Source organism: Aquarana catesbeiana, linkage group LG02 (genome assembly GCF_042186555.1).
Source record: "Aquarana catesbeiana isolate 2022-GZ linkage group LG02, ASM4218655v1, whole genome shotgun sequence".
NCBI lineage: Eukaryota > Metazoa > Chordata > Amphibia > Anura > Ranidae > Aquarana > Aquarana catesbeiana.
This window is the reverse complement of record NC_133325.1, coordinates 747,088,604-747,111,277: the sequence shown is the minus strand read 5'-3', so window position 1 is coordinate 747,111,277 and position 22,674 is coordinate 747,088,604. Positions and strand designations below refer to the sequence as shown.

Below are 22,674 nucleotides of genomic sequence, written 5' to 3'. Positions count from 1 at the left end.
TCTAAGAGTGAATGATGAGAATAGAAACCAGATTGTTTTCAATGGCTTTTCTGTAGAAGAAAGACTGTGTTGCGTACCTGGTCGAGGCCGAGTTGACGAGAGGGCTGCCCTTACACCTCTTATACTTTTTCCCCTGGGGATGATGACAGGATAGAACAAGAGTAAGCACAGAGTATCATGGGTTCATGTAGGAGATCTGGTTTAGAATATCTTGCTGGCAGATGCAGAGCTGAAGCAGACCAGCTGGCAGCAGCCAGATTCTTGATCTCAGATGCGTAGTCATACGGGCAGTGGTTAGCAACAACCGTGCAGCAGTAGTACAGAGTCAGGCCAATGTCCATGTCAGGTGAGCAGAAGTACTGGAAAGGCAGGCAGGAAGCAGGATCAGGTAACAAGCCAGCATCAGCAACAGAAGTTGGGGAACAGCAAGCCGGATCAAGATATGGATGAACACAGAATCAGGTCACAAGTAGAAGGAGCCGACGACCACTCTGCAATGAATCTGAGTCCTGTAGGGCTTTAAATAGGCCCCAGGGCGCCAAATCCATCAAACAAGCACGCTCACACAAATGAGCACGTGCAGAACACTAATGAGCACGTGCTCGTGTAGATGCACACAGGGTCCGAATGCTTAGCACAGTTCTATGGTCCCTTCTGGGCACATGCACATTCCTTTAAGCAAGAACATTTCTTTGAGCAGGGCTTTCCTGACACACTGCTATCCATTGCAGGACTAACAAATCCAGAATAAACAAGTAGCATGTAACATGGTCTCTGAGCAGTACACTGCTGCCTTCTTTGTGACTTCTTTCTATACTTTAATTTCTTTTGCAGCTTCCCTGTGCAATTGTGTTATGCCTACAAGAAGGCTGGCCAGAATGAGCTGTCATTGATTGACAGACATGAAGGCTTTGTAAGCAATGTATGCTAATAAATACTGTATTTATTGGCATATAACACTCCATGAAAGTCGGGTGCAAATAGCGTGTGCGTGTTATATGCCAATACTTCAATTTTAGCTGCCTCGGAGGGGACAGGGAGGGGGGCGGGACGAGCGCTGTCAGATTACATACAGTGAGAATCTCCTGTTTACTTGGTGGCCTCTGTAATAGGAAGTCTTGTTTCCTGGGCCGTCATTGGACCACTGTTCTGTCTATCATAGGAGATTCTCACTGTATGTAATCTGTCGGCGCTCGTCCCGCCCCCTCCCTGTCCCCTCTAGGCTGCAGGTGGGCATCGATCAGGCTGCGCTGATGGCATTGGTGAGGCTGCTGCATTGATGTGGACTGATGAGGCACTTGTGAGGCTGCAGATTGGCATTGATCAGGCTGCATTGATGGCAATGGTGAGGCTGCTGCATTGATGGCAATGGTGAGGCTGCTGCATTGATGGCAATGCCAAGGCAGCATTGATGGCACTTGTGAGGCTGCAGATGGGCACTGATCAGGCTGCATTGATGGCAATGGTGAGGCTGCAGATGGGCACCGACCCTTATTTTGCTTCAAAATTCCTTATTTAAAATGTAAGGGTTTTTTTCCTGAAACTTCCCTCTTAAAATGAATGTGCGTGTTATACTCCTGTGCCTGTTATACGCCGATAAATACGGTAAATTGTGTTTTTAAAAAACTGGTTTGTATTTTTTTGATTGCAAAAAACTTAATTTTTTTATTTTAATGTAACCCTGGACCTCTTGTACTTAAGGTGAAAGCCAGTCGTACTACCCGGGAAGTAATAGCCACTTATTCTGTTGATGACATCTGCATAGAGCTCATTATCCAGTTGCCCCAAAACTACCCCCTGAGCTCCATCACTGTAGAAAGCGGCCGCCGGGTAGGCGTGGCAGTACAGCAGTGGCGGAATTGGATGCTGCAGTTGAACACGTACCTTACGCATCAGGTAGGTAAAAATACTATTTATGCTGTTTGTCTTAGAATTTTAAAATGACGTGATAAATTAAATGTATTGACTATATCACCGTCAAGATGTGGCCAAAACATGAAGTCTTGCTAAAGAGAATTATTTTGTTTCTACTATTTAATGCCATCAGCATATTATCTATTTTCTTCTTTCTGCCGGTTTCCTTTCCTGCCCCTCCACTTCTTCATGTATTTACCCTGATTTAGTTCTACTTTATTTCCCTAATTTTTTTGTTTCCTCACTTCCTTCTCTAATTTCTAATTTTCTTCCTTTCCAGTCCTTCTTCCCTTCTGCACTTAAGCATTATTTTATTCCTCCCCGATTCCCTCCCTTCCCTCCTTTTTTTCATTTTCATTTTCATGTTCATTCCTTTCCTTTATTTCTCATTTTCCATTCCTTTCGTTTCCCGTTTCCATTTTGTCTTTCCTTTCCTTCTTTTTCATTTTCCATTCTTTTCCTTTTCCCTTTCCCTTTCCTTTCTTTTTCATTTTCTGATCTTTTCATTTCACCTTAGTTTTTTTCATTTTCTGATCTTTTTCCTTTTCCTTTTCCCTTCCTTTATTTTTCCTTTTCCCTTTCCTTTTTTTTTTAAATTTTGCATTCTTTTTCACTTTCCCTTTCCTTTCTTTTTCATTTTCCATTCTTTTCCTTTTCCCCTTTACCTAACCTTTTACCTTTCCTTTCCTTTCTTTTTTTTCTTATTTTCTGTTTCCTTTCCTTTCCTTTCCTTTCCTTTCCTTTCCTTTCCTTTCCTTTCCTTTCCTTTCCTTTCCTTTCCTTTCCTTTCCTTTCCTTTCCTTTCCCTTTTTTTTTTTCCTTTCTTTTCCCTTTTCCCTTCCCTTTCTTTTTCACTCTCCTTTCCATTCTTTTCCTTTTTTCGTTTTCCATTCTTTTCCTTTTCTCTTTCCCTTTCCTTTCTTTTTCATTTTCCATTCCTTTCCTTTCATTTAATTTAATTTCCCATTTTCCTTTCTTTTTCATTTTGCATTCTCTTCCTTTCCCTTTCCTTTCTTTTTCATTTTCTGTTCTTTTCCTTTTTCCTTTACCTTTTTCTTTTCTTTTTAATTTTCCATTCTTTTTTTCTTTTGCATTTTTCCTTTCCTTTTTTTTTTTAATGACAGCATTATCAGATGCATATGTTTTGAACTAAGGGAATAGCGATTATGATGCTTAACCTGAAAAAAGCAAAACTTTTTTTTGTTTTTGTTTTAGACATAGTGTCATTGGATTAGAAAACCTATTTTTTATTGCTATCTCTGCCCCAGTTGTTTGTAAAAGAAGATCTCAAGTTTTGATTTTGTCCTCAGAACAGTAATAGAGGGGACACTTCCAGTGGGGGCAGTTGAAATACCTTTCCTACGTCTAACACCGCCAAACACCTCTCCGTTCCTTAGAAATGGTCCCCCAGAATCTGTTAGGAATCAAACATTTTTGGGAGTGTTAATCTCCTGGGTTATCAATGGATTTCATTGGCTCACTGCAGGACTCAGTGGTGACCTAAATGTAAGCAGAAGGAATCAGTAAGAGGTGCAGGGATGCTAAGAGATCAACACCCCCAGAAATGACGTTTTTCCAGCAGACCTTGTGGGACTGTTTTTCGGATTGGTTTTTGGCAGCACAGGTGGCTAAAAGGGAAGACTTTACACTTATTTTATAGTTATGCTTTACATGGGAAACTCTTGTATAGCATCAGGGTCACTTTAAATATAAGCAGTGTAAGTACCTCAAATTTGGTAACAGACTTTTGCAATCCTCTGTACAGCCGAGCCTCGTTCGGAAAAGAAAAAAGCAGCACAAAGAGCAAGTTAGTTTTGTTGTATTGCTCATGTGCTAACAAGTGACATGCTGATAGGAAATGAAAGCAGAGAGGTGAGCTCATTGTGCTGTTTTTCTTTTCATTGTCCAGTGATAGGCTGGGGAAGTAATCAGACATGTACAGTGAGGGAAAAAAATATTTGATCCCCTGCTGATTTTGTATGTTTATAATTTTAATGGTAGGTTTATTTTAACAGTGAGAGACAGAATAACAACAAAAATATCCAGATAAACGCATTTCAAAAAAGTTATAAATTGATTTGCATTTTAATGAGTGAAATAAGTATTTGATCCCCTATCAATCAGCAAGATTTCTGTCTCCCAGGTGTCTTCTTTACAGGTAACGAGCTGAGATTAGGTGCACTCTCTTAAAGAGAGTACTCCTAATCTCAGCTTGTTACCTGTATAAAATATACCTGTGCGCAGAAGCAACCAATCAAATTCCAATCTCTTCACCATGGCCAAGACCAAAAAGCTGTCCAAGGATGTCAGCGGCAAGATTGTAGATCTACACTAGGCTGGAATGGGCTACAATACCAATCGCCATGCAACTTGGTGAGAGGGTGACAACAGTTGGTGCGATTATTCGCAAATGGAAGAAACGCAAAATAGCTGTCAATCTCCCTCGCTCTGGGACTCCATGCAAGATCTCGCCTCATGGAGTTTCAGTGATCAAGAGAGTGGTGAGGGATCAGCCCAGAACTACACGGGAGAATCTTGTCAATGATCCCAAGGCATTTGAGACCATAGTCACCAAGAAAACAATTTGGTAAAACACAATACACCGTGAAGGACTAAAATCCTGCAGCACCCTCAAGGTTCCCCTGCTCAAGAAAGCACATGTATAGGCCCGTCTGAAGTTCCCTAATGAACATCTGAATGATTCAGAGGAGAACTGGGTGAAAGTGTTGTGGTCAGATGAGACCAAAATTTAGCTCTTTGGCATCAACTCAACTCGTCTTGCTCGGAGGAGGAATGCTGCCTATGACCCCAAGAACACCATCCTCACTGTCAAACATGGAGGTGAAAGCATTATGCTTTGGGGGTGTTTTTCTGCTAAGGGGACAGGACAACTTCACCACATCAAAGGGACGATGTACGGGGCCTTGTACCATCAAATCTTGGGTGAGAACCTCCTTCCCTCAGCCAGGCCAATGAAAATGGGTCGTGGATGCATGACAATGACACAAAACACACGGCAAAGGCAACAAAGGATTGGTTCAGGAAGAAACACATTAAGGTCCTGGGCTGGCCTAGCCAGTCTCTATACCTTAATCCCATAGAAATATGTGGCGGGAGCTGAAGGTTCGGGTTACCAAATTTCAGCCTCGAAACCTTAATGACTTGGAGAGGATCTGCAAAGAGAAGTGGGACAAAATCCCTCCTGAGATGTGTGCAAACCTGGTGGCCAATGACAAGAAACATCTGACCTCTGCGATTGCTAACAAGGGTTTTGCCACCAAGTACTAAAGGGTAACTCCACTTTCGTGGGGAAAAAAATAGCAAATAAAGAAAAAATAATATAGCACATATAATTGCGACACTAATCATATTGTAATTGAATGTTATTAAAAATTACCTTTCCTTTTAAATCTGCAGCCACTGTAATTTTCTGTAAATGCAATGCAATATGGCTACCTGGAGTTGTTCTGTACACAGAGTGTGTACTGTCCTCTCCCCAGAAACATAATTTCCTGCTTCTGTGATTGGCTCACCAATTTTTCCAGAAGTCTGCCTAAGATGCAAGTCAGATTTCAGGCATTCCCTGCAACAAAAATGTCATTTTTGGTGAGATGTTTCCAATAGGAACACGTCCTAAAGGGATGCAGGCCCAGCAGATTTCCTCATTAGTGCCCTGCAGCTGCACACCTGACAGTTAATTATGAAACCACTCCCATTATACCCACTCAGTACAGAGGCACAGACAAACACACAAGGATTTCTTCAGAATAACAAAGGTTGTTATAATCCTTGCAATGTACATAGATAACCCAGAGGGGAATGTTTTTTTTCTCAACAAAAGTGGAGTTACCCTTTAAATCATGTTTTGCGAAGAGGTCAAATACTTATTTCACTCATTAAAATGCAAATCAGTTTATACATTTTTGAAATTATTTTTTCTGGCTATTTTTGTTCTTTCTCACTGTTAAAATAAACCTACCATTAAAATTATAGACTGATCATTTCTTTGTCAGTGGGCAAACATACAAAATCATCAGGGGATCAAATACTTTTTCCCTCACTGTAAGTGTTAGTTGAATGCAAAAGAGAAAAATCATATCTCCCACCCTACCAGTCAGGGCTATGATGTGTAGCATAGCTGTGCAATTCTTGGGACAGGATGGACAGAAATATGAATCCCTTGGCATGTAAAAGGGCTCCCTTGTATGTAATTTTATCTGTGTATTTTGCTGTGTGCCTGGAGTTCACTTTTAAACAATAGTTATGTGCCAAATGATATTTCATTATTCTTAAAATGCTGTTCTACTTTAGCATAGTCCAGTTTATAGAACAGAATTGTATCTATTTACAAAATTTTCTTCTTTTCTCGCTGCTCTTCCCAGAACGGAAGTATAATGGAGGGTCTCGCTCTCTGGAAGAACAATGTGGACAAGAGATTTGAAGGTGTTGAAGATTGCATGATCTGCTTCTCTGTGATTCATGGTTCCAATTACTCTCTTCCAAAGAAAGCCTGCCGGACTTGCAAGAAGAAGTTTCACTCGGAGTGTCTGGTAAGAGCTATAGCCGCAGACTCTTCTGTGTTCTGCTTGGGATAATGAAAACATTGTGGATAACAAAATGTGTCCTTATTTATGACGAGAGCTCCAAACCAATATAAATAGCTCCTCAAAGTTAGTATTAGAGGTGACCCAGGTTTTCTTGTTCATTTTTAACACGTTCTAAGTGCATTTGCATGTATTCCTCCTTATGAACCCTTCTTATCACCCCATGCACACCATTGGGGGGGGGGATAGAACTGAGCGTCTATTTGAAGCTGGCTATACACATATCGATGCCTATAGCATGGATGGACAAATCTTCTGCTGTGGCTATTGTGATTTGACAGTGAATACTTGGATTACACCCGCTCTATGCTACTTAAAATGCCCAGCTGCCATTTTACGTGCACCTTCTATTGCACTGTAGTGACTAAAGTGTAACTAAGAGAAGGTGTAAGATCCCAAACACCTCCTCTTTATTGACAATATAATGTATACACAAATAAGTATAGTATAAGCAAGTATATATGCCAAAGTCCTCTGTGCATTAAATTGATATGAATATATTAATAACAACCATATAAATATATGCCCTAATATCAGCAAGTGTGAACTGTGCCACGGTTAGTAAACACTCGTGTTTTAAATAAATAGTGACCACGTGCAAAATAAAGTGCATTAATCGTCGCTAAAGTTCTGAACAGAACTAGTGTGCCTCTGTTCACCAGCACTGGGTACAACTACATTCCGGAGTGCCCCCTTAAGAGGTGCTCACTCACTGGAAATTGTTGATCGCTTATATATACAGTGGGTAAAAAGAGTATTGAACACAATTTTTCTAGGTAAATATATTTCTAAAAGTGCTATTGACATGAATTTTTCACCACATGTCTGTAACAACCCATGCAATCCAAAAATACAAAGAAACCAAAACAAATAAGTTCAGGAATTAAGTGTGTAATAAAATGGAGGGAGGTGCAAAAAGGCATGGAAGGCCAAGACACCAGCTGAAATCTATCAGTAAGTAGAAAGCACTCCTGCCCCTTGTTGATGCAAATTAATTTCAGCTGGTTCAGTCTCAACTGATGGCCTATACAATGGTGTCTCATTGTAAGTGATATGGTCCATATACTTAGGGCTGCCACCAGGTAGGAATAGAAGCAAAAATTCCAGCGAAGCTGAGGATAAAACAAGGTAGAGAGCCGCCTCCAAGTGTAGAATTTATAAAAACTTTTAATAGCAACAGCAAATGGGCAACTCACATAAGTGAAGATAAAACGAGCACAACTGTGGGTTGAAAAACGTCCCAGGATGCGATTACTTCCAGCGACTGTCATTGAGTTCTGCCAGCTAGGAAGGCTCTCCGAGCTCCCCTGCTGCCAGAACGTAATAGTTTAGCGATAGGCAGGCATTCCCACATCGACACTGATTGCGATTTTCTTTCCTTCCACCCGTGGTTGAAGGAAAGGAAATAGTCATCTTTCGGCTGCCTTAAAAAAGGTATCTTAGACTGCAACGTAAATGAGCTACATGGGGGATGCAACAGTGCCACGGACCAAAGAAAGACACCGCTTTGACCATTATAACCTTATGGCTAGAGATTTTTCTTTTTGTTTTGTTTTTTTGAGTTTTTTTTCTTTTGTTTTTGTTTTTTTCAGTTACCTTATTAGGAGGGACTATATATTTTTAGGGTCTGCTTGTTAAAATTTGTCTTTTTAAGCCAAAACTGTCTGTTTTGTTTTTCCTCCCCTCTAGTGTCAAATAATCTTGACAGAACACATGTTTTCTAGTAGAGGGGTGAACCCACTAGAAAAGATTGTTTTGTTACAGTGGTAATTTCTCTTGAGCTAAAGCCAGCAATATCCTACTTAATCTTTTTGAGTTGAGCCCTTTAGTACAGTACTCGCAGTTCCCTCTTACAGGAAGGAGGCTGGCATTTGTAGGAAACATGAGCCCACCTAAACAATGGCAGGTGTTTCACCGCTGGCTGTACTTCGTAATCTCAGGCCTGGTATCAGATCTCTAGGAAAACATCCTTAGCAGAGCGCATCCACTGCGCCTTCCTGACATATAGCTCATCCTAAGAACACAAGGTTCCCATGCTTCAAACTTTCACAGTAATTGCATTAAATCTGCATAGATTAAAGTTTTAGTCAACCTTTTTTTTTTTTTTAAAGCGTAGAGAACATTTCGTTTCTATAGCTGTGTTTCTGCTTGAGAAATTCACTCTATTAGTCCTGGTGACCAAAAGGAAACCAGATATGGAAAATTGTTCCCTTGCTTTGGAGATGTTTCCTCTAACTTTCTGGGACAGTAGCTGAATGAAAATTTCCCCAGCAGGACAGTCTACAAAAATGCCCTGATGTACATAATATTTTGAAAAAAAAAAGTTTTGCCTGAACGCCAGGAAAACTAAAAGTCCTCACCTACAGCAGGGCCTTGCCCACAATGCAAGGGTTAACTGCTCATTTAGGGGCCCAGAAAAATAAGTTCACTCTGCATATGCAGAGCGGACACAGCCCACTCTACTCTATGGGCCCTCCAATCTGATCCACTCAGACAGAAGGGCACGGATCCCCCTCTGTTTTTTTAAGTGGATAAGATTGCAGATAGGCGGGTGTAAACATACACAAGTCCGTTTACATCTGAACACAAGTATAGGCGCATCAACACAGAGATCATAAAAGTCCCAATACAAATGTGCTAGTAATTGACAATATAGTCCATCTGGCATACACAGGCAAATCAGCTATGTAGTGGTATTGGGAGAGGGAAAAAAACGTCCACAGGAAGCACACAAGGCTGCCATAAATTTAGGGAAGAAACCATATTCCAAACAGTTGAAAAAAAGCACAAGTGGAGAGGCGCCTCTGGGTTCAGTAGTTTTTTAAAAATCACTTTAATAGACAACGTAAGATCAACTCGCATGTGGTATAAAAATGAAAAGCATGGTATCAGAAAGTTGAGATGATGTTCCCACATCCTGTGACAAGATCTGTGCTGTGTACGATGACTGGGGATTTTCCGAATGATGTAAACGCCGGCTCCGGAAGAGCGGCCTCAGAACGAGGCTTAGAACACAGTGGATGGCTGGCAGCAGGGGGATGACGTCATCAAAAATGGACGCGTTTCATGAGCGTGCAAGTCGCGCTCCTTCCTCAGCAGACCTCTCTTGCGGTCATCGTACACAGCACAGATCTTGTCACAGGATGTGGGAACGTCATCTCAACTTTCTAATACCATGCTTTTCATTTTTATACTACATGTGAGTTGATCTTACGTTGTCTATTAAATTGATTTTTAAAAAACGACTGCACCCAGAGGCGCCTCTCCTCTTGTGCTCCGTTTACATCTGCCACTCTATAAAGGTGAATGGAGGGTTTGATTGGGTCCACTTGAAAAACAGACAGGCAGACCCGATCGGACCGATTGTGTGAAAGGGGCCTAAGGCTGCTTTCCCACTGATGCACTGCGGTTTATCTGCACCTCAACTGACCTCAATCTTCACCTCTTCCTCAGGATTCCTGCAGGTATCGCTGGCTTCTGCTGTCCCCCAAGCAGGTATGGCTGGTGGCTGCTGCTGGCTCTCCTCCAGAGTGGATACTGCTGGTGGGTGCTGCTCGCTGGTTCCCAATCCACCATCCCTGAGCATCAGTGTGACAGGCGGAGTACATTTGGTATCATTCCGCCTGTGACAGGGGCCGGCGCTATACAGGAAGCATCGACTCCGCTTCCTCTATCACCGGCTCCGTTCTTCACACTGATGTTCTGGGATGGCACTTGCCAACCCGCCATCCCAGAGCAGGAGGGGGCGGGCCAAATCAGAGGGCGCTGCTGACCACCCCTGATGTAAAGCCTTTATCCGAAAAGGAAATATTTTTTCTGTATTTAATTACAAAGTATTAGGTGGAGTTCAGCTTCAATTTTCTGCTGTATTTATATCTGCTAGTACATCTAAAACTCCCCACCCCCCCAGGCTGAAAATGCTGATGTCCAAATCTGCTCTCTTTGCTCCTTAATCCAGAGGAGTTCCAGTTTCCTCCCCAAAAATTAGAAGTCAGCAGCTACAGTATTTACTGTAATACTACAGTAATACTGTAGCTACTGACTTTTTTAAATATAAGAACACTTACCTGCTTCAGGATCCAGCGCTTTCCTCAGCTGAGCCGATTCTTCAGTCGGCTTCCCTTAACTAAGGGAAACCGACAGGGAAGCCTTGCAGCTTCACGGCCAGTTTCCCACTGTGCATGCACAAGCCTGCACTGCGCTTTCTCAATCAACCCGCAGACTTCTGGGACCTGTGTTGTGTCCTAGAAGGTGGAGGGGGGAAGGGGACCTCTTCTTCGATCGACCAAGCGATCCAACCGAAGGTGGGATCGGGTACCTGTCAAAACTCGCGTTCATGACCGGCTTCTGTCGAACGAACATGCTTTGAGAACACAATAGGACAGTGGACAGATCGCTGTACTAACATCACATAGTTAGTACAGCAAGCTTCTCTGTGGTTTTTTTGTTTTTTTTGTTAAGCCCGCTGGCCTGACTTTAATAGAATTTAAGATTGTGTTCTTGACAATTCAATTGATAAAGAGCTTTCATTTTGGAAAACCCGCTCTGTGACTGAGTACACCTAAAGACATTGCTGTTAGAGATAATAGTTGTGAATGATCTCATAGAACGGGCATTTAGAAACTGGTAAAGGAATGCGCTTTAAAACCAATCAATGGTGTGTTTGGCTTCACCTGTCTTCAACTCCCTTTTACAGACAAATAATGAGGCTTTTAACTGTGAAAGAAGGGGAATCCGTCTCTCACATGTTTCCACTAGTCACCAGTACATTAATTACATTTTTGTTGTGTACATTTAGATTATGAATGTATTTTTCTTAACGTGGAATTTTGTATCTCACTTTGTTTTTTTTTAGAGGCTGACCTAAGACTAATATTTCAGTCTTGAGTGCTGATAAATTAAATCTCTATTGCTGTACACACAGGCATGAAAATATGATTTGCACTGGTATTTCAGACTTAGACTATATAGGGTGTATTGTGCTGAATTTCTCCCACAAAATGCTGGGTCAAGTAATCGCTTTACTTAAAGAGATATTGTCACCATGCATATGCAGTGCAAAGTAAAAGTGTCTCTGCAAAGTACCCCCTGACCTTCTTATGCTTACGTTGCCTGTGTTTCCTCACCATTCCTTTATATATTGCAGCTGACACTGAAATCACTGGTGTTGGTGACCAAGGGGAGCAGTGATGTCACTCGTTTGGTCATGTTACAGTTTTAAGGCTTAGGGATTGGCTGCTGGGCCTGAGCAAATGTCATGGGGTAGAGTGTCACATGCTCCTCTATACCCAGATGCACCTAGTAGGGACCAGTAGTGGGTCCTTGGAGATCCACTGCAGATATACTGTCACTTTGCCCTGCTTAAAGAAGGTGACAGTGTCTCTTTAATTAGCTTGATTCAGTGAATCTTTACAAGACTGATTTGTAAGTGTCAGAATTAAGGTGATCGTCAGGCAAGAGTCTGTGAAATTTGCAGATAATTTGCTCCACGGTGCCTGCAGCTACAGAGATCAGTGAGTGCTTGTTTTAAAATCCCTTTTACTGCTGGTTAAAGTGGAAGTCCATGCAAAAACTAAAATCCCTGCATCTATAGCCACCAACATTTTAACACTAACCTATCTAGCCCTGAAAAGAAAAAAATCAGTATACATACCTTTTTTACATGTTATCCAACCTGATCTCCAGTGGCGGAAGCTCTGATTCCACGCTGAGCTGTCAGCCGCGGCTACGCTGTGGAGGACATATCCGTCAACAGAAGCCCCATACTAACTCTTTGGGTGACGTCACTTCCCATTCATTTCACAACCATTGTCGGATGTTTACTCAGCAGAGCTTCCGCTGCTGGGGATCGGGTCGGATCGCCTGCAGAAAAGGTATGTATACTCATTTTATCTTTACAGGGCTAGATAGGTTAGTGTTAGAATGTTGGTGGCTATAGATGCAGAGATTTTAGTTTTTTGCATGGACTTCCACTTTAAGCTTATGTAAAAAAATAAATAAATATTTAACCCAGACAACAGATTTTAAAGTAATAAAATAGGCAAGGTGGAAGCTTCTCAAAGGTGTAATTGGCTTTGACACTATGGGTAATGACTCGAGTCTTGCTATTGCATAATTCTTATTATTATACAAGATTTATATAGTGCCAACAGTTTGCCTAGCGTTTTACAATGTAGAGGGGGGACAGTACAATTCCACTGCAGTTCAATACAGGAGGGCATAATGAGATCTCCTGTCTGCACCAAGTGGTAACAGTAGCTGCACCCTGTGTCTCTAAATGCTGTCACTTGCAAAGTACTAGAGGCCTCTTAAAGGGGTTGTAAACCGTCAAGTTTTTTCACCTTAATGCATTTTATGCATTAAGGTGAAAAACCTTCTGTAGTGCAGCAGCCCCCCAGAGCCCCCCCTTGTACTTACCTGAACCCGATCTTTCCAGCGGCTGGGATGAGCACAACAGCTCCAGCCCCTGTCTCGGGTCCTCATTGGATAGATTGATAGCAGCACAGCCATTGGCTCCCGCTGCTGTCAATCAAATCCAGTGACACGGGAGCCGGGGTGGGGGGGGGGGGTTGACGAGTCCTACTGTCTGTGTCAATGGACGCAGTAGCCGAACTCGAGAGCACGGGTGCCCCCATGGAAAGCGGTGCTCCGTGGGGGCACTCGAAGAGGAGGAGCGTCGCTAGGAGACCCTAGAAAAGAAGGATCGGGGTTGCTCTGTGCAAAACACTTGCACAGGGTAGGTAAGTATAACATGTTTTCTTTTTTTTTTTTTTAAATGAACCCTTACAGCCCCTTTAAGAATAAATGAACACTTTGCAATCTCCTTTTAATCTCAGTTGCATAGATTTTTTTTGTATCTGTTAGCCTTGAGTCACACCTTAATACTAAACTCTGGCCAAATATCTAAGTAATCCAATGATATACATAGGAACTTTTACCTGCAAAGGATTTGTATTTCATTTTACTCATTCCTGAGATGTACACAGTCCTGCCAGACAGCTCAGCCAAGTTCATAATCTGATTATTTTACTGCTTTTATAAGTAATACAGCTTTGTCACTTCCCTGCTACTAGCCTGTAATTGGAGTAGCAATACAATGAGGACATATTTCTGCTCACTTTGCTTTCCTCTGTCAGCATAGTTCTTGTCCCTGGAGCATACCTAATTGGTTCCTAGTGCTTCCCCTCCCATTCCCATTGTGAGTTTTATTGTGCGAGGAGTTAAGAGGCAGAGAGTCATATTGAAGTGCTTACACGAGTTGCATTTAAAATTGCTTTTAATGTATACATAACTGCATTCGTTTGAGCTTTTTTTTTTAAAATCTCCCTTAATTTCAGCTTTGGAATGTGACAGACTGGTCTGTCTAATGACATAGTTACAAAGCCCACTTAAAGGAGAATAATAGCCAAAGCTTTTTTGGCCATACTTCTCATGTGGGTCCTGCACCTGCACTCCTGTGACCCAGATTCACCTGACAGTGGGCTAAAACCTGCTGTCAGCTGACTTCACAGAGCAAGTCCAGGCTCTGCAGAGATTCTAACAATAATGTCAAGATCCACCCAGATGCTTGACCGGCAGCTGGCTCAGTCTCTCAGCATACCAGTGAGAGCCTGAGCCAGGCTCTCTTACTCCCTCCATGCATCAGTGAGCGCTGGAGGAGCAGAGCAGAGAGCTGGTGACTGATGGTCACCGCTCTCTGCTCATTGAAGACCAAGAACTGATCACTGAGTGGTCATGTGATCTCTCAGTGGTCATGTGATCGCTCAGTACTCGGTCTTGGAGCCCATGCGGCACAGCTGCAGCCACACAGGTGAGTATGTATGTTTGTTTTTTTTAAATCCTGCATTCCTCTTTTAAAGAATAATTCTGGGCACTAAAACGTTTATTGAAATATATTCCTTGATGGCCACAAAGGATAAAAATGTACTTTGGGTGCACCAAATGCCTTTTCAAACCCCAATATTACCCTTCAAAATTAGCAGTGGCATCATCACTGTGTTGCACATAACCTGTGCTGATCTGCAGGAGGGACCCAACAGACCCCACCTACTGCTGGCAACTTGCAACTTTTGCTTATCTTAGAGTTCAGCTTTAAGATTAAGTGCAAAAGTTCACCAGGCATAATAGCGAATGACTGATATGAGCTGTATCTTTTCCTGATGGTATTGGGCAACATCTATTTCTGTGGAAAATCTTACATGGTTATCATTCCTTAAAGGTGGTCATGCAGCACATTACCACCCTCTACTGCTGTGTTTATATCTAGTAGAACCCAGGCACAATGCATTGATCTTACCTCGTCAAGTCGTAAATCCCAGCCTAGTCAGATTTAGATGGTCCCTGCAGGAGGAGACTCCATCATCAATGATAACATCAGTAAGTCTAGAGTGAGTCATTAAGAGGAGCCACAGGTAAAGCTCTTGGGGCCTTTTGGCAGTTAGTGAAGTGTAGCGCTTTCTCTCCTTGTGCTTAAAATGTGTTTGTAGTAGATGATGATTTACTGCTGTTGTCCTGCAAGTTCTGTTTTCAATGCTCTGAAACATTTATATTCATTCTTGGATTCTTTCTTTCAGTACAAGTGGTTTACCTCCAGCAACAAGTCCACATGCCCCCTGTGTAGAGAGACTTTCTTTTGAAACGTGCCAAGTGATGAATGCAACTAAAGAAAATCGAGTCGCTGGTCTGTGGTGCAGGTGACCTTTGCAGTCTTTACACAATCCTGGACTATAAAAATGCAAACGATTTGAAGAATAAGTATAGGTTATAAAGGACTTATTCGCTATTTATTTGTACATTCCCATCTCCCGGGGCCAGTACAATGTTTGCTTGCCATTGTAAACTTGTGGCCAAAAGTTTGTGGACCCCAGATCATCACACCTTTATGAGCTTGTTGGGACACCCCATTCCAAAGCCATGGGCCTTAATATGGAATTGCTTGCCCTCCACCTTTTTTTGGGGGGAGGGTAAAGCAGCCTTTATACTTCTAGGATGACTTTCCATAAGATTTTACAGTTTTGTCTGTAGGAATTTGGGCTAATTCAGCCAAAAGTGCATTTGAGAGATCAGGTACTGATGGTGGATGAGAAGAACTGGCTTGCAATCAGCATTCTAATACATCCCAAAGATTCTGTTCCCCAATACCAAACTCCTCAAACCATGTCTTTGTGGAGGTGGCTTTGTACACAGGAGAACAGCTATGCTTGAACAAAAAAGTTACTACAAAATTGAAAGCACTCAATTCTCTAAAATGTATTCTTGAAGACTGTAGCATTAACAATACCCTACACTGGAAACTCCTGAATGCGGTAATTTCAAGGGATGTCCACATAGATGTGGGCATATAGTGTATGTAGAAATAGGTAATCAAAGAAGTTGGGAGACGCAGGATAAAGTGGTTTTAAACTCAAAAGGTTTTTTACCTTAATGCATTCTCAGCATTTAAGGTAAAAACTTTCCAATACCTGTTCCCCCCTCCTCCCTCCCGAAACACCTGAGTACGCTCTCCATCCAACGGTGTCCACATCTGCAGTGCCACTCACCCCTCTTACAAGTATCAGAGGAAACGGAGAACAGCAGGAGCCATTGTCTCCCGCTGCTGTCAGTCAAATCCTGAGAGGAGAGAGCGTGGGGGGAGCATTGCCGAGCCGTGCTATATGTATCTATGGATTCACACAGCCCAACTGTGGAGCACGGCCACACAGATGGTCCCTCAGCGCACGGCTTGGTGAGGGGGCACCTGCAGAGGAGGAGTGGACAGCACCAGCTGGGGACTCCAAAAGAGGAGGTAAGGGGTCACTCTATGTAATGCCATTGCACATAGCAGGTAAGTGGGGGAAAAAAATAGCCTTTACAACAATTTTAGGTGGCAGAGTACCTTATAAGGAATAAGTGCTAATCCTCAGACCCTGTCATCCCTGTCTACTAGCCAGCTCTTGTACCTGATCTCTTAGAACTGTGTTTTAAGTATAACTAAAGACTTTTTTTTTTTTTTTTCGTTTTGGATATAGTTTAGATTGTTTGTTTAGAACAGTGGTTCTCAACCTCCGTCCTCAAGTACCTCCCAACGGGCCATGTTTTGGGAACGTCCCTTAGATAAAATAGCTCCTATCAATAACGTCATTGATATTGATTTAAAGCAGCCGTGCAAAGTAAAGGAAAACCTGAAAACCTGGCCCGTTGGGGGTACTTGAGGACCGAGGTTGAGAACCACTGGTTTAAAGCACCTGTCGGGTTTTCATTTCTACTTCTGCCCCCGTTGGGGAGATTCACCCTCTCTATTTGTCCTGTTTACTAATATTACCGAAAGTAAAAGAAAATCCCACATTTTGGGTTGTGTCTAGAGCAGCTGTAGAGGGAAAATCTTCCAAAGGGGACAATAGTCGACCTGGGGGGCCCCAACGGATTCCCTTAATGTGCAGGGATTGCCTCTCACTATCTGTTTTAATTGTGGTAAAGGAAGCTGTAGCAAACCCTCCCCAATGGGACACAGATGGCAAAACAACTCGACGGGTTATGAAAAAAAAAAAAAAAAAAACATTTTGCACATAGTTTAAATCCCAGAGGAAGCAAACAGTGTTGTGGATCCACATAGGTTATACTGTGGGAACAGAGCCCATTCTTGTAACTAAACTGCTGCAGATTTCAGTACAGAGCAATTAGTCCTTTATAACCTGCACATACAGCTGTCAATTAACTAACCTGTCTCAAGGGGTTTTTCCATTTTAACAAAAATGAAGTCTGCTGAAGGCAGGGCTCACCTTGCTCAACTTTTTGGGCAGAAGGCTATCCAAGGGTCCAGAGCTGCTCTACTTTCTGCTTCATTAAAACACTTTCCCCATTCATTTCAATGCCTTGTTAGGGCCAGGACTGTAAGCCCTGGTGCGTTCCAGTAGGCCTGAAACAATGACCCAAGAAAGCCCTTTTTAAAGAGGCATTATATGCTGGTTTATGTAAGTGAAGTGTTAAATAGCATTCTTTTGTGGAAAAGTATCAGTGGTTTTATCATAATAGAACATATTTGAAATAGAGGTGGCATTATTGAGAGTATTGCTTTCCGGCACACAACTGACTTCCTCTTCAGTAATGCCGTAGAACAAAACTACTGTCCTTAATCTTGTAGTATCATTACTCTTATATTCTAGTAATCATACTAAAAGTGGCAGCCAACTAATATCACTTTTTGTATAGGCGTTGGTGCTTTCACGTACACAAATATGAACATTCTTTAGATCTTTTTCACATTAATAGATTTTATCATGGTCTAGTACAGTGGTTCTCAACCTGGGGGTCAAATGACGATTTGCCAGGGGTCACCGAATCCTGGGCTGTTCCTGAAACCCGCACCGCTCTCCCAGCCTTTTCGTGGCCGCCCAGTTGGGCTGTTCCTGGAGCCCGCGGCTGACCATTCAGCCTCTTCGTAGCTGTCCATTCAGTTCATGGCATGGTTGGGGGGGCAGAGACTAGAGGTCAGCTGACTGGTGAGGAATGTGAAGTGGGAGAGGCTGGAGGAGACCATATCTCACAATTTCAGCATAGGTGTCACTGCTACAAGACACCACAGAGCTGGCGACACAGTTAAGCCAGAGACACAGTGAGTAACACTACCTGTGATTAGAGCTGACATTAAAAGTCCCCACTACAGTTCTCAGATCAGCAGATGACCTTGCTTTCCGGCACACAACTGACTTCCTCTTCAGTAATGCCGTAGAACAAAACTACTGTCCTTAATCTTGTAGTTGTGTCACCTAAGTTGGCTGATCAGAACTCCCCCCAGCAATGATCCCACCCCCCACCATCACTGCCACTCATCCCAACCCCCCCCCCAGCACTGCCACAAGAAGGATAGAGAGAGGTAAAAGGGAAAGATAGAACAAAAAGAGAGAGTAGTACATCCTAAAATGTACCATAAGGGGTTTTAATACTGTACGAGTGGAAGGGACTCAGGGAGCGCTAAATGTCCGTGGGTTAGGGGCGCAATTTACTTTTCTTGCCTTGGGTGCTGACATTCCACGCTCCGAAAATAATTTTACTGTTAGGGGGTCCCCACAACTTGGGAAATTTTATCAAGGGCTCATGGCACTAGTAAGGTTGAGAACCACTGGTCTAGTATATCTAAATAAAAACGGCTACACATGTTTTTACATTAGCTAGCTTAAAGGGGTTGTAAACTCTCAAGGTTTTTCACCTTAATGTATTCTATGCTTTAAGGTGAAAAACCTTCTGTGATGCAGCAGCCCCCCAGAGCCCCCTTTTACTTACCTGAACCCCAGCTGGTGTCACGGGTCCTGATTTGATAGATTGATAGCAGCGCAGCCATTGGCTCCCACTGTGGTCAATCAAATCCAATGATGGGGGGGGGGGGGGGCGAGTCCTGCTGTCTGTGTCAATGGGCGTAGCAGCAGGACAGGGGAGCACGAGTGCCCCGAGGGAGAGTGACTCTCCAAGGGGGCACTCCAGAAGAGGAGCCAGGAGCGCCGCTGAGGGTTCCCAAAAGAGGAGGTAAGTATGACATGTTTTTGTTTTTTTTTTGTTTTTTTTTTTAAACAAAGCTTTATATATCCTTTAATTTAAAGTGTATGGCAACCCAACAATGTCATATTTTTTAGTTTTCCAGTCTTTAGATGGTGGTGGTGATTGCATTAGTTTCCCTTTTTTACAGGCTTTTTTCCTTTTATTTTCACCTGTTGAATCCTGCCAGTAACAAAATCTCAGTCCTAGAGTGGCAACACTTTACTGTGTTGTATCCATGAAGGATCAGCTTTTTCACCTAGGCTTCTCTTCTAATTTGGGTTACGAACAGCTCTTCCTCTACTCTTCTCCCCGTAACATAGGGAAGAGCAGGTTTTGGAGCTCAGGTGGTTGCTGCCAAGGCTAATGACATTGTTTGATCTTTCAGTTCAGTACACAGTAAGTTATTGGGGCACTGGATTTCTTTCTGGAATAAGCAATGTTTTTCAGTACTTATAGAAAATGTTCTTAGCCTGACAAAAGAAAACAAATGCAGCTATCACATTGACTGGTTAGCTGCAACATATTACATTTTTGTTCTTGGGTTTAGATTTACTTTAAGACTTTGTCAGGATTGGACTACAGGTGGAGTTTGTAGAGATTTCAGCTGTTGAACTGTACCATGGGGAAACAACAATTGGCTGAACTAGAATTTATAGCCCAAGCCCTGTTTTTATCCAGTAAGAGCTGTATCATTGTGATCTGCTACTTATGTAATTATGCCTGCCCACAGGATCCCAGCACAGATGTTCATTGGAGAACCAGTCAGATAAAATATCTTTCTGGTAGTTGGCTGGTCTCCTAATTTCCTCAAATATATTCTGTTCTGATAAGCATTTGAAACAATTATGTATCTATTTATGAATGCTGTTATATGTATAAATAGCTTTGTATTTGTATTAAGAATTATAGTCAAACTCTACGTTTGGACAAAAGGATGTAGGTTCTTTACTGCTGTCAATGACCCTGGCAGGAAGATTTACCATCACTGTTTTTTGTCTCCTGCTATAAATTTTAATGTATTTCTTTAAACTTCCAAAAAGGGCTAGTGACACTCGCACTGCAGTACCAGCGTTGCTTGCACCCTAATGAATGCTCCATTGGAATATATTGTTGGTCGTCTCCCCCGATAAGATCTCTCCATCTGTCCATTTCTCTCTTTCTCTCTCCATCTGTCCATCTCCCTCTCTTTGATCTCTGCATTTGTCCATCTCCCTCTCTTTGATCTCTGCATTTGTCCATCTCCCTCTCTTTGATCTCTCCATTTGTCCATCTCCCTCTCTTTGATCTCTCCATTTGTCCATCTCCCTCTCTTTGATCTCTCCATTTGTCCATCTCCCTCTCTTTGATCTCTCCATTTGTCCATCTCCCTCTCTTTGATCTCTCCATTTGTCCATCTCCCTCTCTTTGATCTCTCCATCTGTCCATCTCCCTCGAAGATCTCTCCTCTCTATTTCTCAGTGAAACAGGAAGTTCAGAGCCCTAGCTATTATGGCTGGAACTGGGATTGGGAAGGTCTCTCCATGTAGGTCCTGATCTGAAATCAAGATCTTTACCAACCCCAAACAAAATAAATAAAACAAAAACTGGGATGAACATCTTTGTTCTTGTCTTTTAAATTGTATATGAATATGTTTGTAATGTTTGTTATTGATGCACCGCTACAAATAAAGTTTTTATTCACAGATCTCTAAAAGTTATACTTTTGGTGGCTTTGCAGGGTTATGTAATGAAACAAAGAGTGATGTACAAAGTGTTTTAGCCCATGGCAACCAATTAGAATGTATTTTTTGTTTTTAACAAACTGACCTTAAAAATGCGGTATATCAGCACCTAAAACATCATTTATTTATTTTTTGCTGTCCTATTTAACAATCCTGCTAGTTTATATGTGCTCTGCCTTCCAAACATTTATAGCTCGTTTTAGTTATTGTAAAAAACAGACAAATCAGACCGACTTTATGAGCAAATAAATCGGAGAGGGGCAAGTGGTACAGTAAACTGACAAAGTTGGGAAAACTTTTAAGTTTAATGATAATGCCATTCACATGTACACTAATAAATCACAAACTTCTCTTGTAAAAAAGCATTGTATCCTTCTTTGGAAACTATTTTAAGTAAAACCCAATGTAAAAAGCTATAGATGTGTTGTGATTATGATTGTTGTGTTGTTGTGCAGTTTTTACAGGGCTAACTTGAAATGTGACCTTTGGACACTGAACTCGGTACACTCTAGTTTGGAAAGCACCACAATACAATTTTAGCCATGGAGCACTTTCCAGGCCCAGAACAGTGGCACAGCCCCTGGTGTGATCCAGTTTTATAACATGCTTTGAGAAGGCCATGTGGCGCTGATCAATGGGATCTACCTCATTAAGGTCACCAGGTTCAATTTAAAAACACACACTTTATGTCAATGTACCATGGAAGGAGTTACTAAGAGGAGATACTAAGGGCCAAATGCTGACATCACCCACTGGGACTGGCACCTTTCCACCATTTCTTCTGACTGCAGGTGACACATGGATTTATCCTTGGTTCGTCTCCTTCTGCCAACCTTCAGTAACCTGGTCATGTTCTGTAGTCTGAAGATTTTCCTGCTACCGTCAGCTGATTGTGAGTATTTAAGGCCTGGGTGGTGGGTGGGTAAGAGTAGAGGGATGGTTCCAGGATTGAACCAGCCATGGTCTGACAAGAATAATAACAGTTAAGATGAGCAGCTGTATCGCCTGACCCACTCGAATTCTGTAGATTCCAGGACACAAGAAAACTATAAGTTTTTATCGAGGTGGTACAGGGTGCCCTCATCTCTGGCTAGAATTTTTCCCTCTGCCTCCGACTGGTGCTGGAGGGGATGTGGAATGAAGGGAACTCTTCTCCATATATGGTGGGAGTGCCCAGTGCTAACACCGTTTTGGTCTATGGTTGGCAAGCATATATCAGATGGTCTGGGTATAGACCTTCTGGCCTCGCCAAAACATTTTTTGCTCCACGTCCTCCTCCCATGCCTATATCTCGCTACAAACCTAGTGCTCTCCCCCACCTCCTCAATGCAACTAAACGCCTCATACGAATACACTGGAAAAGCTTGCACATCCCAAGCGAGCTTGACTGGGTTGGGAAGGTGAGGGAGATAATGGAGGCAATGGACTGGCTCGCTACTTGTAAAGACATCCGAGAACAATTTGAGCTTACATGGGCAGCCTGGAAAAACCACGTATATGACACGACTGCAGTTTCATCTAGCCTAGACTTGCTTTACTGGCCTTAGCAGACCCCTCTTTTAAGAGACTTGCCCAAGCGAACCAACTCCGAACGACTAGCGGCTCTACATAGGATGTGTAAGAGGAAATGAGGCTGCACAAATTAAAATAAAATCAAACGGTGAATAAATACCCCTGATATACCACAAACACTCTGGGTAACATAAAAAAATGAATAATGGAATTAAATAAACAATTCACAATATAAATTTTAATTTAAACAGTCCAGTGCAGAGAAATCCAGTGAATTTTAGTGGAAGTAAATACATTTCCTTGATATACAGACACCACCCTCTGATGTGATCCACCACCACTTAGATTGCACGCTTACCGGAGGGCAAGCTTTAGCAAGCCTGTATGGTAAATCAATATCCGGACGCTATTCC

General features: G+C 42.4%; 1 protein-coding gene across 2 annotated transcripts in view; it reads left to right on the top strand.

The window, feature by feature from the left end:
• LTN1 (listerin E3 ubiquitin protein ligase 1) overlaps window positions 1-20,713 on the top strand; it is a 160,428-nt gene extending 139,715 nt beyond the window's left edge. Inside the window, exons 28-31 of one of the 2 annotated variants that reach the window (XR_012241792.1) lie at window positions 1,702-1,896; window positions 6,297-6,464; window positions 15,092-16,537; window positions 16,717-20,713. Coding sequence is in view for 1 of the 2 variants with exons in the window: in XM_073617090.1 (XP_073473191.1) it covers window positions 1,702-1,896; window positions 6,297-6,464; window positions 15,092-15,154 (426 nt within the window). In the remaining variant the exon portion in view is untranslated. Of the gene's footprint in view, window positions 1-1,701; window positions 1,897-6,296; window positions 6,465-15,091 lie in introns of both variants that reach the window. The other variant, XM_073617090.1, reaches the window with a different exon arrangement.
• The last annotated feature ends 1,961 nt before the right edge of the window (window positions 20,714-22,674 follow it).